Here is a 27,233-nt window from a genome sequence, read left to right as displayed (position 1 = left end):
TCAATAATGAGATATTTCAAAGGAAATTGTTTTCGCTTTAGATAATGATAGTTTGATACCGGTTCAATTTAGCTGTTAATTATGTACTTACATGTATAAACTGTGTTTTGCCTAATAGTCTACATTTGTGTAAGTGCAGCAGAGATGGAACTGAGATGTTTAAAGCAAAGTATGTTCTTTATCATGATATCAAAACCTCACTTGTGTGTAAAACAAGAGTCTCTACTGTATTTGGCTTGATCATTGGAAAAAGTTGTATTCTACATCTGTGGTTAGTTATGGCTTCTTAACAGTTTCAGAACACTAGGTTATCATCATAGAACTTCAGAATCAGAAAAAAAAACAGATATGTATTTGATTTTGCAAATTATTGCTTTTTTTTATGTAATTCTGTGAATGTTTTGATACATTTTGATACTACTAGTTAGTTCAGTTCTACACTGTAGACAGTGATGAGGTTTCCCCTCAGCCTCCTCTTTTCCAGGCTGAACAGACCAAGTGACCTCAGCCACTCCTCATATGTCTTCCCTTCTAGTCCCTTCACCATCTTTGTAGCCCTTCTCCACCACTCTCCAACACTCTCCAACAGTTTCACGTCCTTTTTGTACTGAGGTGCCCAGACCTACACACACACAGTACTCAGGGTGAGGCTGCACCAGAACAGAGTAAAGCAGGAAATCAGTCTATCTAGTTTTCAATGTGGGTACATAAGGTACAGGGAGACAGAAAGATCCACGCGGCAAGTGTTATTCATTCCAGTAAATGCTTAGGATGTTTGGGATGGTTAAATGTGAATGACAGAGGTGCATGGAATGGGACAGAAAAGAATTGTATTTGAAATACAAGTCAAACTGCAAATGTAAAACATTTTCTCACGGGTTCAGGAAACTGTAACAAATTTTCTATTATGAAATTCACTAGTAATTTTCTTGATTTTAGGTTAAAATAAAGTGCTAAAACAAGGTCAAACTGGCCTCAAAAAAACTTCTCTTGTCTAACATACTGTTAAAAATTGTTGCTTTTCTGGAGATACATTGCCCAGACAAAATTAGGACCTACTGAAAATGTCCTTCCATATTATCTAAGTCCTTTGGTTCTATCTGTTGTTTTCAGAATAAAATCTTTACAGGCTCCTCCCCTGTGATTTCTTAGGCTTGGTGTAATTTAATGTCCACATGCTGCTCGTCATCTCAGCAGGATGACAGCAACCACAGAAACATGTAATCTGCTATGAGTCACTCACATGGCATGTTTTAAATGAAATTTGAACCATGAATGACAGTTTACCCAATACAATCCTTGTTCTGAAGATTGACTGTCAGACTGGGGTTTTCTAACTGTATTCTGAGCAAGATTAAGAAATATGTCACCCCCATTCTCCATCATCTGGCCATCTAAAGGCTAGCAGAACAACAGCAAAAAAAAAAAAAAAAACATGAGTTTTTTTTAGTGAAGTTCTGCATGTTCCTGTAGAACTCTAAGAAACACAAAAGTACACAGAGAGTTATATTAGATTGTGTTTACTTCTCACCCCTTGACACAACTCAAATGTCTGGACATGCAATACGTCTACCTTTGCTCTTGATCTACCAAATACCATTTACCTAAAAGATATGTGAAGCAGCCAGTGGTAAATACTTGGTTATGAAATGAGTGAAAATTTGGGGGCTGAAAGTAAATAGGATTTTCAGGAATATTTGGTACAACAATGATGACAAAATATTTCATTTTGGAGTACCCAACTCTTTTCATTCAGTACAAAACAATTAATTGCATTTCTTTTCCAGTTTATTAGCTCTCCTTTGAAGAATCTTTCCTTTCAGCATAAGTCTGTTCTCAAAATAAAATAAATTAGAATGAGAAACATTGATGAAGGTTTTACTTATTTGGAGTTCAAAGGTTATTTGAAAATGTCAAAATAAGTTCTATTTTCTACCTTTCTTTTTCCTTTTAGTGAAAACTTGTTCAAATTCATAAATAATGTTGTGTCTTCCTGTCTCTGCTTTCTATTTAGATATTCACTGGGGAATAATAATAATAATAATAATAATAATAATAATAATAATAATAATAATAATAATAATAATAATAATAATGTTCTGATCAAGGCAAAGAGGAAGGCAAAAAAGTATTGTATAAATCTGAAAGAGGTATAGTGATGGTCTGATGGTTTTTATATCCTGCGACCAGACCACCTTAGAATTTTATTTTTTGCAGTTTCCCAAGTAACTGGAAGGGATGTGAATGTGCTTTCACAATGCTGAATGAAAGCTCATACACCCCTCTTAGCCTCTGGACAGACCTTTCCTGTCTCTGCTTTGGGAAGGTCTTGTATTCTTATCTTATGTGAGTAGTAGGTATTTTCTCCTTTTACTAACTCTCCTCTCTCCCATTTGTAAAGAATTTCCTCTCCATACCAACAGAATTACAATTTTCATCTTATTTTTATCATCATCCTGGAACAGTTCCAAGCAATTTATATATATGAACCTTTTAATTCACTTAAGATTCTTTTCTTAGGAGGATAAGAATTGGTTAAGAAATATTACTAAATAGGTCAGTTCCCATTATGTTATAGTCTCTGGATAGTCTGCCTATTTACAAAAAATATATATTTATTTTTTTTACTGTGCCTTTACCTTGTAGAAACTTTATGTGCTCTGTGAATTCAGAATAGGAATAAGAAATAATTAATATTTAAACTGAATTATTACCCCTACTCCCCAAGAAGATATAGCTTAAGTCCAAGCAAACCAGGGAGATTACAGGCAAAACAGGCAAAAGAATTGTTACCATAACTGTTTTATCAGGCAGCTGAGAATGAGAATATTTACTTCATGAGGGCAAATATTCCCTCCAGTGTTCTCCCGGGGGGAATATATTTCAATCTACCAATAAAGGGGATACATTCTAGAGGATTTTAAAGCATTACAGTGAATAAGAACTAATTATATGGTATTTAATCCGAAAGCATTTGTGTTGGTTTCTGTCCAAATCTCTCCCATAATTATGCAACATTCTTCATGGTCTTTTGGCTAAGCTCCAGTAAAACATCAGTTTAATATCTATTAAGTAGGTTAGAAGTATGAAAACTGTATCCTGCACTAAGGGCATTGACTTCATGGTTTGAAAGGTCTTTGCTGCAGCCACTGTGTTTCCATGACTACCTTTCATATTAACAGTAAGAATTCTGTATTCATCCCCTAACAGCAGAAACAAAATCTTTCCTTGAAAGGTATGGGTTGGCTTTGTTTTTCTTTACTCATAATTAGTCACTTTCTCCAGCTGACTAAGATTTACCCTTTCATCTCAGCTCTCAGCTACTCTTCGATTCCTCCTCCCGGTTCACCGCACACCTTTTATATGCAGTCATCACAAAATCTTTTGATGATGGAAGACAGGCAGCATTTGCTAGAGTTCTCTTGAGAATGTGACCCAGAAATACAGGAAGCACATCAGTAGTTGTTGTGAGCACTGAAAATTGTTCACTGATCCATGTATGAACTATTGACTAACTCCCCTTTTTTAATCCATACAAACACCCAAATTCTGTTTGCCTATTCATCACACATAGTAAAAGACTGCAAGGACCTTTGCATGCAAGGAGTAATATGCACTGTCCTCATATATTTATCTCAGAGCAATGGGAGCCTTAAGTGGTTTTGTATTTCATTGCACTACTACAGCTGTTGAGCTGGGCAGTGGTAATGATGAGGATTATTTTGCCAGTCATCAACAGATGGCATATTACTGTGTAAAATGCCACAGTGCTGTGAAGACAGTGGGTGAAATCCCACACCAGGATGGGAATTTTGCTGTCAGTGCCTCAGCAATTGGTTTCTCATCATGCTAGCAATCATAAGAACATATTAATTATGTTCTACAGGGCAGAATAAATAAAGTCATCCATTTATATTGGAAAAAGTTGTGCTATTTAGCAGCACTATAGAATACAGTAGGATGCTCAACTGGAAGGCAGTACAGAAATACAAGATTCTATCCTTAAAAGTAGAGATGAAATAGATCATTTTTTGAAAAGAAACAGGTTAAAGTTTATTCAACTTTTGCCACAGAGATACAGGAAAAAAATAAAATCAATATGTGGGGCACACTTGTTACAGAGCCTGGAAGTGAAAAAGATTTTAATTAGAGGTGAACAGAAGTGTTTGTTCTAACTCCGTGATAAATGTTTCATTTTCTTCACATCAGCATTTTCTAGCAAACACCATCTCTAAACAGTAATACATAGGATTATATTGTTAGCATCCAAATTCATCCCTATTATAATTCCATTGACAACAAGAACTACATTGTTAAGATGGATTTTTTAAGCTTTATATATGTTCTGATGGAAGAAAGTTGGAATATCTTAACATAATAATATCTGGACCATTAAATAGCACCTGGACAGCCATGGAAGAACATATATCTTTTTCTGATTCACATGAAGCTAGATTCCATTATGACTGTAGACTAATGACAGAGTATCATTATAAAAATAACAGAATGTTACCAACACACAAGTTTTTCCTGTACCTTCCCTAAAGCAGTAAATTAAGTTACAAAATGTTTTCTGTGATCTTCTACTATGCTGTCTTTTATTTTATTTTATTTTATTTTATTTTATTTTATTTTATTTTATTTTATTTTATTTTATTTTATTTTATTTTATTTTATTTTATTTTATTTTATTTTATTTTATTTTATTTTATTTTATTTAAGTGTCTCTTGTTCTACAACAAATGCATCCAGAAAGCACCAATTGAGAATTAGGGCAGGGCAGGGCAGGGAAGACTTTGATTCAGCCACAATGACTACATGATCCACATGGCTACAGACCCACATCACTTCCTCTAAATCCCTTGAGACAGCATGTTAGAAAAGGAAACAAAAAAAAAAAAAAAAAAAAAAAAAAAAAAAAAAAAGGGAAGGGAAGGGAAGGGAAGGGAAGGGAAGGGAAGGGAAGGGAAGGGAAGGGAAGGGAAGGGAAGGGAAGGGAAGGGAAGGGAAGGGAAGGGAAGGGAAGGGAAGGGAAGGGAAGGGAAGGGAAGGGAAGGGAAGGGAAGGGAAGGGAAGGGAAGGGAAGGGAAGGGAAGGGAAGGGAAGGGAAGGTTGCGAAAATATCCCTACTAGAATCATAGAGATTTCTGGAACAGAAATGAAGTTTTAAGTGTGTGATAAGCATGAGAGAAACTATTCTCTTTCCCCATGAAACTTATGATCCAATGCCTCCAGCCTATAAACAGTTATGTAAATGCTTAATGTGAAGCATGTGAGTCATCTCATAGCTTACAGGGTGTTACACAGTTTCCTCATTGCAGAAGTGTAGACTAGACCAGTGATAACAAAGATCCTTTTTGCAAGGTTTTGCAATTTGTTTAGAACCCTTTCCAGTCTGTAGCCATTCAAACTTTGTTTATTCTCTTCCTATTAAGCTGCAAGTATTATTGCTCTGCAGCTTATACTGAATTAAATTTGACACCCTTTACATGAAAGAATTAATAAATCTTCCCCTTTCTTCATACCTCTTTACATAGCCTGCCAAAATGAAAAACCTCTTTCAGAAACAGATGAAAAAATTTTTGAATGCAGAAATGAACAATCACAAATGCAATTAATAATACTTGTTATCATAGAGACATTTACTGGCCTCCACCAGAAAGAGGATCCATTGCAATTTTAATCTGGTCTGTACAGAAAATACAGTAATGATAGATTTATGGTATTCAACACATCCTACAGTTATATCACTGATGTGGTTATGAATGAGTAAGCTCCTGTATTGCAGAAGTACAGCTGATCTCTTACAGCTTTTTAGAGCTATATTGCTTTCAGGGCTTCAGCTGTTATGCCTGCAATTGTTTCACTATATAGTGTACTCAGAACTACTCATTCATTCAGCTTATGCTGAGGAGCTTCTAATGTGGAAGCTCATTGCCTTGCTGCCTTTGCAGTTTAATTAAACAAAACAGAGGATGGGAGGACAAAATTGCTCTCAGCCCTGACTGCAGGTAAATTAGAACAGAAATTGTTAGTAACTATCCCAAAATTATACATAATACATGTAGCAGAGCTGGAACTGCATCTAAATGTCAAGGTCAGAAATTTTTGGCAAAAGATAATTTTGCCCAGATCAAATGGACTTCACAGCATTTTGATAAATCAGACAACTTAGATTTTGGAGTCAGTGAAGATCCCCAAGCTTACAATGCCCTGGTCTTGAATATTAGCAATCATGCAAGGCCTTTCACACATCTTGCAGTAAAGTTGGAAGTCTGAATTTCCTATCGGGTACAGTTGGTATCCCAAAGGGAGCCTTGCTGTGTAACATGGCTGGTGCAGCAGCGTCTTTGCTGCATCCCTGATCTCGAGATAGTGAACATAGGAGGCACTCTAGAAGCTGTGCCTTTGAGAAGCTTGGGCTGGACTTTCAAGGGCCATGTTTCCAGTTAGAAATGCAAGGACAATTTTCCAAGATCACTGACATGTAATTAGCTAACAGTAAAACCTTATGATCTGCGGCTCCAACAAAGTTGTTCTCCTTAACTGGAAGTTTTAAAACTCTCTAAAACAGATACACCCAAATTGCACAGAGTTTCCAAGCCTCCACTTGCAGCACTTGAATTCTGAACCTGCAAGTCCTAGAAGACATCCCAGCATATTGGTTTAGCACAGCAGTCTTGCTCTTAGGACTATCTTGGGCTAGCTCTGAGACAGTAGACAATTTAAATTAATGAACAAAAGAAAAACAAAAATTCAGGAAAATAGAATGGCAATTAATTTATATCAGAAATCCTGTCTTCTGGACACCTCTGCTCTTCCATCTCACTGGTTAAACTACAGAAACTTAAGTCTACTGAACTCAGTATGTCTACTCAATCATTCATTTATGGCCAGTTCATAAACAAAAATGTAAAAATTATGTGGGAGATACAAAGAAATATAGCTTTTTCATGTCTAGCGAAGAAGCAACAATTTACAGTGGTAATTTTAAGTAATCTCTCTGAACTTCTCCTGTTCCCACTTCATCAAAGGATGATCTAGGAACTCTGCATTTTTTGTCTTCCTTAGTGAAAAGATGGGGAGTTGCTGCTCTTTATGCAAACAGCTCATCTGCAAAATCTCCCATGTCACTAGGATAAGTTTTTATTCGTAAAAGTGACATTTAAGTATCTAATAGCTTTTTAATAGAAATATCTCCAAAATGAGCATTAAAAAAAAAAAAAAAAAAAAAAAAAAAAATTTTTTTCTTTAAAGTCTTCATTTATGCAGAAAATGTCACGTCAACCTTTTTCTTCTGCCTTGTCAACAAATGCTCTTTTGCTCTTTTCAAACTTACATCTCAGTTTCATTCTAATATGTAACATGTGCTAATCATATTAGAAATGATTCATTTTATTCAGGATGGCAAACTGCTTCTCTTAGCAAGCTCTTATTCATAATTCCACTCTGAAACCTGCAGCAGAAAAACCTTTCTCGAGGATGAAGAAAAGTAGCTGCTGTCTGGAGGTTCTCACACTTCTTTTATAGTGTTTTCTTTTCTTTTTGTTTTTTTGTTTATTTCATGACTGTTTCAATGATGTAATTTCAAAATATCTGATGGTCTCTCGTGCTAGAGACTTGGCAGATTACAGCCTTCATGTGAAGACAAGCATAGGACACAGCTCAGGTTGTCTCTTGACTGGTCAGGATCTACTTGCAGTCTACTTGCAGTCTACTGCAGTCTACTTGCAGTCTACTTGCAGTCTACTTGACTGCAGGTGTCTATGATGGATCTCTATGAGGAGGGCATGGGAGGAGAAAGGGTGACTGTGGGAACACAACAGATAAGCAACAGATGGGTTGAGGGCTTTTGTTTTGAGGAAAAAAAAGCAATATCCCAGTCTGCCACCTCAGCCTTTTGCTGTGAACCTGCTCCTTATGTATTGTCACATCAGTTGGTACATACCAGCATCCCATTAGTAAGACAACACCTTCTCGTTACTGCTGTCCAGATTCCCCAGTACCCATGGAGAGTTCATATCCTAATCCCAACAGCAACATACTTCCACAACCATCCCTCTCTCAACCCTGTCCCCCTTCTCTCCCCCAAGCTAAACATTAAAAACTTGAATACTTTCTGCAAGAACCCCCTATTGTAGTAAGTATACAATTCAGTATAACATTTTAAAATCACTACTGTTCCCTTTGAATTAGCTTTTCTCTCACAGTTGTCAGGGCAGTTATTAGTTTTAGAGACTGACATAGAGGAAATCATAAAATCAGAGAATGGCTTGAGCTGGTTCCAGCTGACATGGGCAGGGAAACAAGTAGAAAAACAATTAAGTTACAAGACCAGGCACCTCATGTCATCCTATTACCTTCCTCAGACAACGAGGGAAATAAGCCTGCATTGATAAATCCCCTCAATTCATCTTCAAATAACCACCTAGAGTTTCTACTTTGCCTTTTCCCTCTCCCCCTTTTTTTCACCTGTTTTTTCATACCTTTTAATTTCCTTCATTATTTAACACTTGAACTTCCTCATCTCACACTATAAAGTGTTTTAGGAGATCAATTTATGTAAAATAAAGTTTAATATGCTTGTTATGCAAAATATATTGCATTTAAAAAAAAAAATAAAATATTGCCAAGCATTAGTCACAGCTGTCTCTGAATATCCTGAAGCCTGGAGAAAATAAAAGATAGCAAGTTGGGTAAAAATATTCAATTGGGTAAATTGCTTGATAACAATAAATTTCCATCTTTTAAGTTCTCAGATAAATGCACATGCTTTTGTTAAAAAGCACATTGTTGAACTTCTGTCAGGAGACTACTTTTTCTTATCTCATAGTGCTAATGAAGCTGATTACTGGTCCTGTTTTATATGTGCATCCTGTTAAAATAGACAGATTAATTGCTTAAAAAAGACATCCATATGATCTTGCTTTTTATTATTAGCATTGTTGTAGTTTAGAGTCTGTGAACATTTTTGTCACAAAGTAAGGACTGCTTTCAGGGACTGTGGTTCTCATACTTAATTGTTGGCCCTTTTGCTTTTGCACACTGTCAGGTACAGCTGCTGGGATATGTAGATCTTTGATTCAGTATGGGTGGCTGCTTTGCTCTTTCCCACTTTTTGTATTTGAGGATCAAGGATCCTAAATTAACATTTAAAAAAATATTTGTTTGTGCAATTAGAAGGAATTTTTAAATATTTTTTCCCATTGATCTCACTTTAGATACTCTGTAGGACTTGGTATGAGACAAAGTATGGATTTTAAACTGCATTGAGAGAAGTCATTATGCATTTAAGAGACTGTTTGAATATGTAATTATGCAATACTTAGTACCAAAGGACATTCATTTTGGACTGTTGTATAAATAAAATTCATTTTTTTATGTCTGTAATTATACTATATTTTAAAGGGATGCCATTTAGATGCCAAAGGACTGAAAGTAAATACTGTACTAAGCAGTTTCTAAAAATGTGTCATTGCATTACCCAGTAATTGGTAACAGCACATACAAGTTATTGCATCAATAACAGGCAAAGCTTATAGCTGCAAAATTATAGTTTAGACCTGCTCAGGATAGTGCAAGAGTTAACACAACCTTCTTCCACAGACCTGGATTAAAAAAAGTCACAAGTGACAATGGGTTTGACAGCCTTACTTACCTTTGTGGGCAGTTGTCCACACTAGAAGCCATCAGGCAGTGTGGGGTGACTGGTACCTCACCTCTGGAAGTGGTAGAGGACAGGTTGAACAGCGGGACAGCTGCTTGGGAGCAGTCCCCATCTCTGCAGAGAGCTGCACTGACACACCAGATTTCACAGTTTGTGTAACAGATATTGCATAATGAATATTTGCTTCTGTTCCTATAACCAGTACTTAAAGTACTTTACTTCACTTTCTTCTAAGAAGTGTCCCAATCTCTGTGTCTCTTAGGGCACTTAGAGAAGTAAAACAACAACAGAAAATTATATCATTTGTGGAAGTGCAGCAAGAGAAGGGTAGCCTGTGCAAACTGATAAGACAACTCACTAGTAATGAGATTTGATATCCTGCTTGCTGACCTCAGTTATTTGTCTTTGCATTTAGGAGCCCTAAATCTCTCAGGATCTTTGCTGGTAGGAACCTACACAGTGCAACTACACAAATTGCAAGTAAAAGACATTGAAGGTGGTCTAGAGAAATGAGAGCAACATGGCAGCTGCGAGAAGATAAATCATTTAAATCTTCCAGTTGCCCAGATTTTTCAGCAGTCAGAGGTCTCTTCTCTTAACAAAAATATACAAGAAACAAAATTAATTTGATGATTAATTGTTCTTGATAAGGAAATTATTTTTGAAGAATCATGTTTTAGGATGCTCCTACTTCAAACACAGATGGGCATGTCAGGCTCTCTGTCTTCCTTTTGCACTCCCAGGCAGCCAGGCCATTTTTCTTTTGAAGAGTGATAAAGCCAGCCCCTGAGCAAATGTTATCTGGGAGTACAAGAACAATTCCCACACTTTGGCATATATGGTGCAAGAACTGATATCGCCTGTGAAGGGGACTGGAGATCACAGGTCTCCACCCATCCTGAAAATCAGCGTAAGAGAAAACATATTTCTGGAGTTGGGAGCACTGGGCATGCCCTGCTGTGGAGCAGAAGCTCTCATGCAGAGGAACTAGAGGAAGAAGTTCTGTGTGACTGTGAGAGCACTGCAAGAAACCTGCCTTCAGCCAAACCCATCTTTTTCCCTGTGTGAATTTTGCTTGTAACAAGGTTGTCTACTACATTCATATACCTACAGGTCACAAAGCAGAATATAGCAATAAGATTTCAAGATCACTCCCATTTCTGTGTTTTTTCCTTTAAAATCAAGTAGCCCATATGCAGTGCTAGTGGGATTCTTTCTATTCCTAGGAGATCACACCCTGGTATGGTCCAAGAACATTTTGTATTTGTCATGACAATCAGATTTGTCCATTTGCATCTTTGTGATAGAGAAGGGTTTGTTTTCATGGATTTTGCTTCAGGATTTTCTTTTGAAAACAGGTGGCTAACTCATACATACAAGGGAAATAGAAGGACAACATGCAATCATTGTGGACAAAAATAAAAATAAAAATAGGTAATGATAATAATAAACAGAAAACCTAAAGCTGTTAGAAATAGCATGCATTTCCAATTTTATGCATTCAACTTATTTGATGCATTGTGAATTTTAAATTACATAAATAAATATGGAGACAGATTCATATGAACTTCTTTTAGAAAAAAAAAAATACATGTTTCGAATATATAATTAAATGGCAAACATCAGATATTTACGAAAATATACTAAGTATTTAATACTACTATATTTCCTCTATCCATTGCAATACCTTCATGACATACAGAGGGCACATCACAATTTCAAGTAGAAGTGCTTCTAAACCATACATATCATCCTTTTTTATTCCTTTAATTACTCTGGAAAACATAGTTTGAATAAGTATGAAATATCTTCCTACCCTCAGAGGCCTTTATGCAATAAAAGGAAAGGCTGGTGTTGCTTTTACTTATTATTTTTATTAGTAATATCAGGAAGTTTGCTTCTTCAGAGCTCTAATTTTTGGTGGAACTTAATGGCTTTCCCGGTGAAAATTTAAACAGAAAAACGATTTCATGTAATTTAGAACTGAACCGAAATATTTTCATTTGCTTTACAGATGTGTTTAGTTTCATTTATATTTATTCTGTTTTGCTGCATTTGCTTCATGGGAATGGTGTTTTTCCCCATCCATGTTTTTGCCAAATTTCTCTGGGACTTTGCCAAATGACATTTTGTGTCATATGGTGTAATCTGACAGAATTGGTTAGCTCATTAAAATCTTGTGATGGCTGGTGTGTGCAGAGGAGTGAAGATCACCAGAGGAAGATATAGTGTTAGTTGTTTGTTATTTGGAATCTAGATGATTCCCTTAATACCCACCTAGCAGTGTCTAGGTGACATTGTGCCTGCTAGATTCCAAAAGCTCTATTAAAAAAAAATGGCAGGCTTGCTTGTGAGGAAAGAGCAAAAGGAGGGAAAGAACAGTCATGCTGACCAATGAAAAATAAAACCACAACTTATTATACAATGTATAATATTATACAATATTGTATATGTATATACAATATTATACAATGTATAATATTATACAATGTATAATAAGTTGTATGTATACAATGTATACAATGTATTTATTATACAATATAAATACACAAGTGACTCAGAAAATGAGCATTAGTTGCATGTATTCAAAACACCTAATGATTACATGAGTGTTGCAGTCCCACTTTCCAAAGCAGTCAATGAACAGGTATTATGAAACTGTACAGTCAAACCCAGTTTCTAACACTGCTCATTAAGTGCTGTGTCTGAAGACATCAACTAGCTGCATAGGCAGGGGCTGAAATAGCTGCAAGAGATTGAACAGCTGACAAGTTGTATGTAAACTGAATTGCCAAATCTGTTCCTTAAGTTTATTTATATTCTTGTTTAAATGTGTTCTGACACAATAAACTATTAGCTACAGCTCCATAGAGTTAACCTCTTTTAGGAGAGAAAAAAAAAAAAAAAAAAAGTGTAATTTATCATTATATAGAATCCAGGACACAGTTTGCATTTCCCTTGTACAGAAAGCATTGTGCTGTGCACCTGAGGAGGACGCTGAGGGAAGGTACTGGTGCTGCAGTGCTGCAGCCGGCTGCTATGATTGATGTTCTGTGCTTTTTGACACAGACTAGCATCCACAAGAAATCAAGGCAAAACCAGTGCATTCCATTCATAAAGAACAAAATTTATAACAAAATTCATGACAAAACCTCTATGGTAGGAGAATTGGGTGGTTTCATCTGTTGGGCCAACAAAACACTCTTCAGTTTAAAAATAAAAATGAAAATTAAAATGGGTTGGTTATTAAAATTTCTACAGCTTGCACAGGTTAAAGAAAGCAAACTGAAAAGGGAACAATGGTATTGTAAGCATGCTGTATTACAAAATTATTGTGATTGTAGTCATGGGTGGACTGGAGTTTACCCATTACATTCCAGTAGCTCCTTAGCAAAATATGTTTAGCTTTGTCAGCATTCTACCTCAGAAAATTTAAGTCCTACTCTGAGTCCCTTGTTTTGCTTCCGGACTTTTTATGAGAATGAAGAAAATGTTGTGAGAGCTCTAATGGCTTGAAACTGTCTTTCTTAAGTTATAGAGAAATTCTTCTAGTTTGGTAGTTTGTTAGGGGCCCAAGCCATGTACAGAGCTCCAGTTCTTAATATATTTCTCACCAATAAACATTCTTTACCAGAAAGACACTGTATTGGGTTTACATGACAAGGTTTTGGTACTACTGGGGAGAGGTGGGGGGCGGGGGGGAAGGGGGGAAGAAACACTACTAAAAGGTTTTGGAAGTGTGGGGTTCTCTCTGGAGAAGAGTCTAGAAGCTGCCCTATGTTAGATAAGTGCCAGTTTCAGTCAGCTCCAAAGTGACCCACCACTGCCCAGAGCCAAGCTGCAACAGCAGCTGGGAGAGCGAGGAGTGAGAAGTGAGAAGCAGCCCTGAAGTCCCCAAGGTCAGTGCAGAAGGAGGGCAGGAGGTACTCCAGGTGTGGAGCAGCAGTTCCCCTGCGGCCTGTGGAGAAGTCCCTGGTGGAGCAGGCTGTTCCCCTGCAGCCTGTGGGTCCCACATGGAGCAGATCTCCACACTGCAGTCCATGGAGGAGCCCCCGTGGAGCAGGTGGATGTGGCCTGGAGGAGGCTGCGGCCCATGGAGAGCCCCCGCAGGAGCAGGCCCCGGGCCGGAGCTGCAGCCCGTGGAGAGCAGCCCATGCAGGAGCCCATGCAGGAGCATGCCACCCACCCATGGGGGACCCGTGCTGGAGCAGTCTGCTCCTGGGGGATGGATGGACCCTGCAGTATGGAGCCGTGTGGGAGCAGTGCTTGAAGAGCTGCTGCCTGTGGGCAGCCCCTGCAGGCTCAGTTTGGGAAGGACAGCATCCTGTGGGAGGGACCCCACAGGGAGCAGGGGCAGGGAGTGATAGTGAGGAAGCGGCGGAGACCAAGCATCAGGGACTGACCGCAGCCACCATTCCCCTGCACTGCTTAGGGGTAGTAGGTTGGAGTGGGTGGTTGGAGGGGGAAGTGTTTTTAGTTTGCTTTTAGTTTCTCACTGGTCTAGCTTGTAAGTAATAGGAAATAAATTATATTAATCTCCCTATGCAAAGTCTGTTTTGCCCATGACAATAATTATTGACTGATCTCCTTGACTTTATCTCAACCCTTAAGCCCTTTTCATCATATTTTCTCCCCCTTTTCCTTTGAGGAGAAAGAATGAGAGACTGGTTGTGGTGGACACAGCTGCCCAGCTGAGTAAAATCACCAGACACATATCAAATAGTTTTAATATTTTGCCTAATCTAACGTCTCTGAAATATAAGAAGATAAACAAGAAAACCTTCCCACTTTTCTAGAAGTCTTCCAAAACTTGATCCTGAGCAGGACTTCTCCAGACTAAGGCCACGAGAGACCATCCTGGCCACCAGAGATTGCTGTAAGGCAGTGGCACCCCTGGGTGCCTGAACTACCTGCCTCACAAAGTCACAGAGAGACCATAAGGAAGATGGTTTCCCTTATGAGGCTCTTTTATACAAAGGGATCTTATGGCTGCTAGCTAAACTTATTTTCTTACCATGTAGCACCATTAAAATGCAAAAGCCAAATAAGAATGCAAATGCATTGCTTTCAAGAATGAAAATGCAAAAGGCCAAAGAAGAATTCAGAAATAAATAAACAAACAACAACAAAAATGAACAATACTAAGCTATGCACAATATGTACAGATATAAAGCTAAAAAGTAGTAAATCTGTAAGAGGTAAAAAACATATGATGTTTGGCATTTAAAGACAACTTTTTTTTGGAAATATTTTGTAACCCAGGATATTTTCTTGTGACATATCTAAAAACAGCTAAGCTTTTAAAACAGAAATTAGTATTTGATCTGACAGAACACACACAAGAATAAAGAGTCTGAGAAATTATTAATTAATGTCTCTATTCTTTTTTAACTACTTTAAAAAAAAAAAAAAAAAAAAAAGGTACAAAAAATAAAAAAGCTTCTGGAGAAAAGTTAAGCTTGTAAAACAATTCTAGTGACTTTTCTTTTCTTTAGAAACTCTTGCTTTATGCTTGTGATAGTTGTCTCCCACTCCACACTCTGTTTCTGAAGAGAAAGGAATGAGAAATACTTGCTGAACAACTAATTTATCAGTCTGACATTACCATCTATCAAAAGTAAAGACCTGCTGTTAGGAAAATCAAGATTATTGGCTCAGGGGTTTTGTTTCTTCTTGTGAAATGAAGGTTGGTGTGACTATGTACATACCTGAGAGATGTCCTGGGCATTTTCAGCCAAAAGTCCTATAGATCACTACTTTTTCTGCAGTCTGCTCTGGCAGTTGTTTTCTTCATTGACGCTGTCTATGACAGTCCTGCTGCTAAGTGGCCATTCCAGGCAGAAGGGATTTGGATTTCTTTTCTTTCACAAGCTATAAAGCAGTCCACCAGAAAATTTTAATACTCAGGTTAATCTTAGATTTTACCATGTATGTTTCAGTATGGTGCCTTATTACATATTACAGACTCAAACAGCTCAGGGTTGATGGCAGGCAAGATATAAAGAGTGACATATAGATGCCTGCATTGTGTCTTACTGTTGAACTGTAATTCAATAACTGGAAGCCCTGTGCAGTCTCTTCATATGTCAGCAAATTACGATGTGTGAGCAAACGAGTCTGGCCCTTTGTTGAACGAGTTTCTATGTAAAAAAATAGCAAACAAAAACCACTAACGAGCAAGAAGTAAGCATTTTTTAAGTAAAACAAAAACAAACAAACAAACAACAACAACAAAAAAAAACACAGACATTCAAGGAAGCAATTTTTAACACTTTTGCCAAGTAGAGATATCTGCAAATTTAGCAAAAGTTCAGAAGCTACCATTTCTCTCTGATCTTGATACAAACCTTCTTTTTTTGTTATTTTGTTTTGTTTTGTTTTGTTTTGTTTTGTTTCTGTTTTTTCATTTTTGTTTTGTTTTGCGGAGGACTGGTTGTGTGTACTGTGAATTTACACATTCATGGATGGAGGAATTTGTTCAATATGTAATTCAGAGTGCTGTGCAATCAACATTCTCTTCTGTAGCATAGCAGAATAGAGACAGGTCTATTAATGAAGAGATATAGCTGTGTAATCACATTCAGCCAGCTTGTATCATGCTTGCATGATAGTATTTAATGCAACTATAATACCCAGCCCTTTCAAATCTACCTCCACTGAATTCTAAGAACAGGGAATTTGCACATTGCATCTTTGGAATTGTATGTATATGAGACATGATGACTTGACAAAGGTATCACAACACACCACTCAGTGGCTAGATTAGAATATAGCTGTTCCCAGACTGTAGTTATATTTCAGAAAACAGTTATTTTTTTATATATATTACTTTTTTTTTAATTATTTTTGTTTTAATTTGGCCTAACCTGCTATATGAAAAATACAAGACAATTTGAATATAGTATGAATAATACTATAAGATACAAGATATCAAGATATGAAATTAGTCATGTAAACTGGTGGACAGCACAGCCACAGGTAATGATTTGAGCAGGTAAGGAAGGAATCAAGAGGAATCCCTGAAGATCATCCTGATCCAAGTGATGACTTACAGAGCCCTTGAATATGATAATATGATCAAGTATCATGTCTGAAAACTGTATGTTAGCTTATGCTAGTTTTTTTTGTTTGTTTGTTTGTTTGTTTTATCATGTTTACGACAAGGCTTTCAAGAATTGTCTTGAGATGTAAAACTTCTTTGAAAACACAAACCTATTCTATCTACCTGCCTGCTGGATTTAGGAGATTACATTGGGAATCTAAGTGGGTCATTGACTTTGTTAGGAATTGCCACCTATCCACCACATTTAGGAATTTAACAGTTTTTGCTTCACTCCACTTGGAAGGCTGATGATATTTTGTCAGTATTTTTTGTTTAATGTGAATGGACAGAATGGACATTTAATTTATGTGTGAGAGATTTTGATTGCATTTGCCTTGGCCTTTTATAGTTTCATTTTGAAGTGTTAATATTACAAATAAATGGCATGCTTGTAAGTGTGTAGGTATTACCTATGCATAATTGCTGTAACTGGCTTGCATTGCACAGTAAAATAAAGTATGTATTTCAGTGCACTGAACATTTCCACTCTGTTGGCCCTCAACATTTTCAGATGCCTGGCACGGCTCTCATTTCACTTTGATAACACATCTTTGAGGATTCTTCTAAAGAGAGGTTGTAGATGCCTGATAATTATCATTGCTTCCCACAAAAATAGTTGCACTTTAGTGAAGAATCCATCAAATCAAAAGCTAGAACTGCTGCCATCACAGTGTATGCTAACTCACATGGATAATGGTGGAAGTACAATTCCAGCTGCCCATACAAGATGACATTTCACTAACCATGAAACATTCACTGTTTGCTAATTACAGCTAGCAGGTTCTTAGCAGGCTGATGTTTTTAATTAGGCTTATACATTAGGAATTTATTTTGTTTTGATTTAAAAATATAATAATAATAATAATAATAATAATAATAATAATAATAATAATAATAATAATAATAATAATAATAATAATAATAATAATAATAATAATAATAATAATAGTAATAAATAAATGTTTAGAAGTTAGACAGTGCCCTCTCCTGGACAGAGGCTCCCACAGCAGTTTACAACCTGCCCCAAATGTTGCCAATTAGAGAAAATGGACACAGTGTTGCTCAGCTGAAGGCATTTGCTGATTTCAAGAAGCTAAGTTTTGCTGCAGTCCTTCCTTTCATTCTGGTCTACTCGAAACCATATTGTGTAACAAAAACTGTTTCCAGTTTAACTGGCAAAAACTTTTGGATTAATTTAGTTTGAACCCATCTGGTTAGAGTTGACAGTGCAACTTTACCACAGGAAGCAGCAGCAACATTTGGTGATATTTATTCTAGTTTTTACAAAAATCAACTCAATATGTTAAAAGCATATGCATTTCCAGAAATAAGGATGATAGAGAAATATTCAGTTGAATTTCTCATTTTAGGTGTTCCTTACGTCTCTTTATTTTCTTATTTCAAGGTCAAAATAATAATAACAATAATTAGTCTGAGAAGCAACAAAGTATATTTTTTCTCTTTATCTTTTCTTGATTTTTTAATAAATAAAACACTATCAGTTTCACTTAATAATTCTAACCTCACAGCTCTTGACTTTTCCAGGGTCTTTTTTTTTTTTTTTTTTTTTTCATAAATAAATAGATAGATAAATAAATAAGCAAGCTTACCCAGCTTACCTAAACTGAGACAGAATATTCTCAAGAATTTACAGCGTCTTGTACCAAAGGGGTTAGAGATGGATTTCCCTAGTAGTTCATTCAAAGTATGTATTTAAGTTACTTCAAAAGTAGACTAAAAAAACTGTAATAAACCAGCATTTACAAGAAAATTTAAATTAATGGCATGGAAAGCAGTACACATCTATTCATCAAAATTTTATAGTTTTCAACTCACTTCTACATCTTTTTTTCAGCATAGAAAACACACATAAAATAGTTGCTTACAATTAACTGTGAGCGATTTCTATTAACTGGCTGACAGATTTTGTACATTAGATTAAACATGAAACAAAGTACCTCTTGTATTTATTTACTTAAATTTTGAACACTTTCTAAAAATCTGAAGATTTCTTATATATGGACTACCCATGCAGAACAGACCAGAACAGACTGTGTGCCAAACTCTGCGTCCTCTGACTACCTACTTCAAAGGATTACTACTGAGAAGTGAAACCTTAGCATACTTGCAGTCATACAAGGGCAGCCCTGGAGCAGATATCACAATGTGCTCTGAAAATACTCTGTTCACTCATAATGTTGCCTGTCAGGCAGTCTTTACCTATTGCTTACACGTGCCTACAGCTGTGAGCATCTCTGCTCTATCAGGAGAGCTCCTCTGCCTTCTGCAAAGAGCTGTGAACTCAGGAGTAACAGACCTCCTCATTAATGGTCACAGGCTGGTCATTAGATGGTCACTGAATCTTTCTGGATGACCTGTTAATGAATTTCCCACTGGCTTTTTATGTAGATTGGTCAAGGTAGACAGTATAGATAATTTATAGCTGAGCACCTGGCATGTTAATAGTCTTTGCTCAGCAAATCTAATTGACACAGTACTGCTAAGAGGAAGTACATCCTTCCTAATTTGTTTGTCAGGTGTAAATATTTCATGTTGAAAGGAAACTTTGGATTCTGTGTTTAAAAATATGTTCAAATATTTTATTTAGGGGGGAATTTATTTAAGAATTTAATAAGGAATGAAGTCTTTATCTTACAAACCTTTTTGACACTTTTTCCCCTTAATGCTTTGTTTATTTAAAACAAAACAAAACAAAACAAAAGATACTATTCACCTGTAAAAGGCTTAGAGGCCTTCACAGTGTAAAAATCATATCTCAGTGGGTGCCTGTTAGCTGCAAGAGCCTGGAGAGGTCGTAGTAAGTACCTGTGGTGCCTAATCTCTGTGAATCACGGAAATTGGCCAGAAACCACAGTCCCTCCAGCTGTGATCTTACCAGCTCTCAAGGGCTAAAGAGTTTCAACTGGGCCTTGACTTGCTGGGAAAGCTGCAGGAAAAGCCCAAGAAGTGGCAATGATACAACAGACAGTACTCTTCAGCATTGGTGATAATGCCATAGGGTTAATTAATTCTTCGAAGGAGCCTGTTTTTGCTTTAGTCATGCAGGAACCTTCTCCCATTTTGAGAGTGATTGGAGTCCACCAATGCTGTGATTGCTAGGCATTTCACAGCTCTGAACATGTGCTAAACTGGATGACTGTGACCAATATATTCATAATCCTTTAAGGTTTTGTATTTTCATTTCCACATTTGAGTATTGTAGTTAGTTTATATATAAGACATGTAATTGTTGTAAGAAAGTGGGTTTGAATCTGTTCAGATGTCCTGGGAATGCTCAGGAAAGATCTTCACATCCCATTACAAGTTTTCATGCCCTTGACCCCCATTAAGTGGTTCCCTAATGCTCATCTCATTCCCTGCAAATAGCTGCAAGAATGCAAAAATCTCTTCACTGCTTCTAGATGGCACTTCCAGAGCCCTCCTTGTGTTGAGAATAAAGAACTGAGTTTCCAGAAAGGTATCCTGACCATTCAGGAGGTTGTGTTGCAAGGAGGTGGTTTTGCAAAGAGATGACCTGACCGCTGCTTCCCAGGGCATGGAAACTGTCTTTAGGAAGAGTTTTTGCCCTTCAGCTTACATTTGGTGACTTTGCTCTAAATGAGATGAGATTATCTAACTGTCCCATTAACCAGATATTCAATTTCATATCTTTTGATTATGAATGAGACCTTCATCTCCTAGTTTCAAATACTGGGGTATTCCTGTCTCCTTAGCGGACATTGCAGAAAAATGGTGTTGTGGCATCCACTGTAGGTAAGCTTCCTTAAAATGACAAAAAGCAGTTCAGTTCTTACTTTGGTTCTACACCTTTTGTGGTGCAGATATGAGAGTTCATGCAAATGAGAGGAGCAAGATGCTTTCATGGAAAACCATAAATCATTTCAGATAAATAAGAGATTTATTTAATGATTACTTATCTTCCTGTTATACAGAATCCTGCATTTGTTTCCATAGTAAAAAATAAATAAGATGCTCAAATATTGTCAAAGGTTTGAGAAGGACCATATACAGACCCAAAGTAGTATATTTTTAAGAAAATACATTGAACCCAGATTGACTTCTCACAGCATCTTAGTAGAGAAAATAACAAAAAGTAGTAATAATATTTTTTTTTTTTTTCATGAGCTGTGGTCAGTCAGCTTTAACATCCTAGGATCAAAAATTGAAAGTGTACATAAAATATGACTTTGGTCTCAGCTGTAATATCAGCTCCATGGAAATACTCTGCTCAGGGGAGGAAATGCTCCTTAAATCACAACACTTCCTTAAATCACAGTGTAATTATCCATTACAGAAATGCACATAACAGTTTAGAAGTGCTGTTGCATATTAAGACAAACAACTTTGCATCAGTGAATAGATCTTTAACTACGTGGCTGTGTGCAATACACCTAGTTTTAACCAATCTTACCCACACATCCAAAATGCACATGAAGTACCATTTCCATCTCTGCATGTGCTCTATCTGGAACCCCAAACCCAAGTGGTACTAATACAATATAAGGCTGCCCAATGAAAATAAACTAACGTGAAGGCATATTGCATTTTCAATTCTCACTGTATCATAGAATCATAAAATTATAAAATAGTTTGGGTTGGGAACTTAAATATCTTCTAATTCCAGTCCCTGCCATGGGCAGGAACATGTTCCACTAGACCAGGTTGCCCAAAACCTCATTCAACCTGGACTTACACTCATCCACGGACTCACAGCTTCTCTGGGCAGTCTGTTCTGGTGCCTCACTACCCTCACAGTAAGGAATTTCTTCCAAATATCTAATCTAAATATACCCTCTTTTAGTGTAAAGCCTTCTTATCGTATCACTACACTCACTGACAGACTTCCTCTCCAGCTTTCTTGTAGACTCCCTTTAGGTATTGGAAGGCCACTATAAGGTCTCCTTGGAGCCTTCTCTTCTCCAGGCTGAACCCCAACTCCCTCAGCCTGTCTTTATAGGAGAGGTGCTCCAGCCCATTGATAATCCATGTGGCCCTCCTCTAGACTTCTCTAGAACATGTTCATGTCCTTCTCCTGCTGGGGCCCCAGAGTGGAACGCAGTACTCCATGTGGCATCTCACAAGAGCAGAGTAGAGGGGGAGAATCACTTCCGTCAACCTGTTGGCCACGCTGCTTTTAATGCAGCCCAGGATATGGTTGGCTTTCTGGGTTGCTAGTTCACAGGAACAGCTCATGCTGAGCTTCTCATCAACCAGTACCTCCAGGCCCTTCTTTTCAGGTCTGCTTTCAATCCATTCTCTGCCCAGCCTGTATTTGTTCTTTGTATTTGTTCTTTAATTCAGAAAGAATTAATGCTCTGGCCCTGGTGCAGGACCTTGTACTTGGCCTTCTTGAACTTCATGTGGTTTGGACAGGCCCGCCTCAAGCCTGTCCAAATCCTTCTGGATTGCATTCCTTCCCTCCAGCATGCCAGTCACACCACACAGCTTGGTGTCACCAGCAAACTTGCTAAGGGTGAATTTGATCCCAATGACAACGTCACAGACAAAGGTGTTAAACAGCACTTGTCACAGTACTGACCCCTGAGGAACATCACTTATCACTGATCTCCATTTGAACATTGAGCTATTGAGCACAACTCTTTGAGTGTGATCATCCAGCCAATTCCTTACCCACTAAGTGGTCCATCCGTCAAATCCATGTCTCTCTAATTTAGAGACAAGGCTATCACTGGCTATCAGTGTCAAATGCTTTGCACAAGTCCAGGTAGGTGATGTCAGTTGCTCTTCCACCAGTGCTGTAATCCCATTGTAGGAGGTCATGAGATTTATCAGGCACAATCTGCCCTTAGGGAAGTCATGTTGGCTGTCACCAATCAACTCCTTATTTTCCATGTGCCTTAGCATGTAAACATTAAGTAACTCTGCACATATGTAGAATTTCTGCTCCTTACTGCATGTTATTGGATGGTTATTTCCAATTAATACATAAAATGTTTCCCAGACAGTGATAACTTAGCAACAAACATGTATCTTTCTATTGGCTGTCCCTTGGAAATGGTACAGGAAACGACACCCTACAGGAGTCTACCAACCTCTTTGCAGAAATGTTTGCAAGGCTGAACTAACACAAATGTGATTGCATGTCTGTTTTGCCTAACCTTTACCTATTTTTAAAGAAAACATTGAAATCTTTAGTTAAGTTGGCAATTTTTAAGAAACCATAGTCTTTCATTTCCTCGCAATACATGGAACATTCGGTAAAACAATACAAAAGTGAATCCTGCTCTAATGTAACATTTAATCTCACTTTTATTGTATTTATTTTCAGAAAATATATTGAACACCAGCTGCAAGACAAGTAGATGTTTTGGGGCATTTCTAACAACAACTGAAAATGGAGGGTCTCTACAGATATACATTGTTTAAATCAACACATCTACTGGTTCAAAAATGAATCCTTTTTTACAAATTTTGAAATAACTTTTTTTTTCTTTCTTTCTTTGTAACAGGTGGTTCTGCTAATCTAACCTGCCGAGCTTTCTTTGGATATAGTGGAGATGTCAGTCCTTTAATCTACTGGATGAAAGGGGAGAAGTTTATTGAAGATTTAGATGATAGTCGAGTCTGGGAAAGTGACATCAGGTAAAAGAAAAAAAAATCAAGCAGTATCTTTTTTTGGTAGTTAATGTAATACTTGTTATCACAGACTAATTCAGGAACACTTGCAATCTGGGCCATTTTTTTGCAACATCCAGTCTTTATCTTTTCAATTTCATCATTAGACAACAAAAAAATGCAGCAAAACCTGATGTTAGAGAGCTGCAAAAGCAGAGTGGTTGCCCAGCTAGCACAGTAGTGTAACCAACTGGGATTTGTATAGTCACATTTTCAAACTGTGGCAAACTATAACAACCATTAACACAGTTACTAAGAAGAAATAAAGAAAAGTAAATACATCCAGAAAAGCAGGTCAAAATAAGTTTTTTAAGCACATAGCCTTAAATAAATGCTGAAGTCTGACATCTCTTTTTGAATGTTTGATTTCTCTTCTTCAAAGAAAGAACTGAGTTTCCTGGAATGTTATTTGCCCTGTGAGATCCAAGACTCCTGTTACATGGGCAGGTTCTAGCTGCTGAAATATTTGTCATAGAAAGGATCTGGCAATTCACATCATGTACTTATTCTGCTTCTAAAAGTGTTACCTCATTTGGAAATTGAGAAAACAGTATTTTTGTATTGAGAATAACATGCTTGACACAGCTTTCCAACTCATATCCAATATGAAGTACCTACTTAGATCTGAAGAGATTCCTTTCTTATTTACAATCATGTGTGTGTGTGTATAACTGCATTTGTATATCATGCATAAACCTATAAATGAATGCAAATCTAAGTATGCACTACAAAGGAAGTTAAATAACCACAGGTGTATTATCCTCAGTGATTTTCTGCAATAGAACATCATGAGTTTATATCCCTTTCTGCTCTTACATAGGAATTTACTACCTTATCAACAGACAAGAAGTCACACTTGTTTTCAGTTTTAGCTTGGAGTTCTACTGTATAATTAAATTAAGGGAGAATCTTCCTTTGTCAAAATCAAGAAGGTCATATAGACATTCAAGGTCTCTGTGTCCCCAGACATAGGCAAAATGGAGGCATATTTCAGCCCAGTGTACATCAAATTTTATAAAGATCAGAACAAATACACTTAATTGAACAAGACAACTAGATAAGCTACATTTCTCATATAAAGCCCTTCCCAAGCCTTTCAACCAGACTTGGCATTTAAGAAGGCTGATGAAAAGGTGTCAAAAACCTCTTTACAACTTTCTTGTTTTGTGGAAGGAGGACCCAGAAGACTGGTTTCCGCTGCTTTTGTCAGGTGTGAAGTGAGGGAGCAGCCTGTAGCAGTTTGTCACTTGCTGTGCTGGGTTTCTAAAACCACTGATGGGATTGCTAAGAGGGAAAGAAAGAAATTGGAAAACAGGAGGAGCATTAAGCAGGTCTTTGCTTTTCCTTATCATCTGTTTGAATGAGTGGCATCTGGCATTCCACTTCCTTCTATTGACTTATAATACATAGTCAAATTTTATAATATATTCACAATATATATATATATATTTCAGTATACAAATAGTGCATTTCATCAAAACTCCTGGTGTAATTGAAAACCTGAAATATAACTGTGTTTCACTTTTCTCTGTTCTAACATTTCAAGACTCTACATATTACTGATCAGGGCCTCCATCAGAGTACAGTAATATGTTATCATTGTGCGCATCATCCTGCTTAAATACAATTAACTGTAGCTCTCATTAACATTTACAAAGCCAAACCTCCTCATTAGAAGTGAGGAAGAAAAGTATGTGATATAATTTAATTAAGATTGCATCAAACCATAACCAAATCTGAAGCCAAAGAGTTGTGAATTGTAAGTAGCAATATTATGCCATGATTATCTGATGCTCCACTGTGATACAAGCAGAACAGAAGATACGATTTCTTTTTCCTCAGGGTTCTCAAGGAACATCTTGGGGAACAGGAAGTTTCTATCTCATTGATTCTTGACTCTGTGGAAGAAGGAGACCTTGGCAATTACTCATGCTATGTTGAGAATGGAAATGGACGCCGTCACGCCAGTATTCTTCTGCATAAAAGGGGTAAATATGCAGGTCCTCACCACAAAATGGTACATTGTGGGGGTGGTCAGTTTGGAAAGCTTCCTTTTTATGAAAGTATGTCTTTCTGAGATATTAGTAAGCAATGATTGTTTTCCCTTGGCATTCATACCACTTACAAAATAAAATATAAAGGTTGCTGTTTATTCTGGCTGTCACCAGGATAAATACAGTAACACCTTTTAACTATATTTCTATAACAGATGCATTTAATAATTTTAAATTTTAAAACTAATAAAGGCTCAATAGAGAAAAATAAAATAGTAGGAAGTTACAAGTAATAAAACCATAATAATTTTCTTTAAGAAATAATTAAATACTAAAAAAGCAAAACAAATACATTCTACTTCTATCAGTAAAGTCACCTAAACTTAATAGAATCACAGAATGGTTGAGGTTGGAAGGGATCTCTGGAGTTTGTCTGGTCCAAAACGGCTGCCTAAACAGAAAAACCTAGCACAGGTTGCACAGGACTATGTTCAGGCAGCTTTTGAAAATCTCCAAGGAGGACCCCACAGCCTCTCAGGGCTACCTGTACCAGTGCTCAGTCACCACCACAGTTATTGTTTCCTAAAGTTCAGACAGTGTCCATTTTGTGCCCATTGTCTCTTGTCCAATAGCTGGACACCACTCAAAAGAGCCTGGCTCAACACTATTTTCACCCTCCTTTCAGGAACATATACACATTGACAAGATCCCTCTGAGTCTTCTCTTCTCTGAACTGAACAGTGCCAGCCCTCTCAGCCTTTCCTCATATGAGAGGAACACCAAAGCCTTATTCATTTCTCTGGCCCTTTGTTATAGTCTCTCCAGTATGTTTATATATCTTTTATACTGATGGGCCCAGAGCTTCCCTCCACCTGCCGGCAACACTTTGCCTAGTACAGTCAACAATAACATTAACTTTCTTTGCAGCAAGGGCAGATTGCTGGCTTATGTTCAGCTTGATATTCATAGGGATCTTCAGGTTATATTCTGTAAAAATGCTTTCCAGCTGGGTGTTCCCGAGCACTAACTGGTACCCATGACGGTCCCTCCTCAGGAACTTTGCACTTTGTTAAACTTCAACAGTTTCTCATCAGCACATTTTTCCAGCCTATCCAGGTCCCTCTGGTTGGCAGCACAACCCTCTGGCCTATCAGCCACTCATCCCAGTTTTATGTTGTCTCCAAACTTCTGATGGTACACCCTGCCTCCTTCACTCAGATACTTAATGAAGATGTTAAACAGAACTGGACCCAATATTGACCACTGGGGTATGCCACTGGCCTGCAATTAGACTTTGCAGTATTAATCATAACCTTCTAGGCCGAGCCAATCAGCCAATTTTCATCTCATCTCACTGTCCATCCAGCCAGCCCATGGGAGTTCCTGTGGAAGTTCCTGGGAGTCTGACTGTGGACAATTTCCTTCTAAAACATTTGTGTAACACCAACATTTTTCAAGTGAAGACAGAAACATATAAGGATCTTCCTATTTCTACTCACCACTCACATTGCATTACTTCAGGCTGATGTCCACAGGGATGGAGATAATTATGGAAAGGAGAGACTCTTGCAAAGACAGGTTCTGATATTCACTTTGTTCACTTTACCTCCCAGAGGGTGCTCCACATGCCTAGGCTTGATGCTCTCCACACTCATGAAGCATTCCACTGGTTTAAGGGAGCAAAGAACAATCAGCAGCAGTGTCTGTACTTTGCTGTCATTACTGTGCTTTTTTTAGTCTGTAAATGTTCTTCTGGGTTCTTCCTGTGGTACTAAATTAGTTGTTGCATCTTGATTTATATCAAAGAAGTGAA

General features: G+C 37.3%; 1 protein-coding gene across 5 annotated transcripts in view; it reads left to right on the top strand.

Moving 5' to 3' along the window:
* Positions 1-27,233, top strand: part of IL1RAPL1 (interleukin 1 receptor accessory protein like 1) — a 759,868-nt gene that overhangs the window by 705,744 nt on the left and 26,891 nt on the right. For all 5 annotated transcript variants that reach the window (XM_032184130.1, XM_032184112.1, XM_032184122.1 and 2 more), the window contains 2 exons: positions 23,261-23,393; positions 25,269-25,414. In XM_032184130.1, the coding sequence (XP_032040021.1) occupies positions 23,261-23,393; positions 25,269-25,414 (279 nt within the window). The remainder of the gene's footprint in view (positions 1-23,260; positions 23,394-25,268; positions 25,415-27,233) is intronic.

This window comes from Aythya fuligula, chromosome 1 (assembly GCF_009819795.1).
Source record: "Aythya fuligula isolate bAytFul2 chromosome 1, bAytFul2.pri, whole genome shotgun sequence".
Classification (NCBI taxonomy): Eukaryota; Metazoa; Chordata; class Aves; order Anseriformes; family Anatidae; genus Aythya; species Aythya fuligula.
This window is presented reverse-complemented; position numbering and strand designations above follow the sequence as displayed.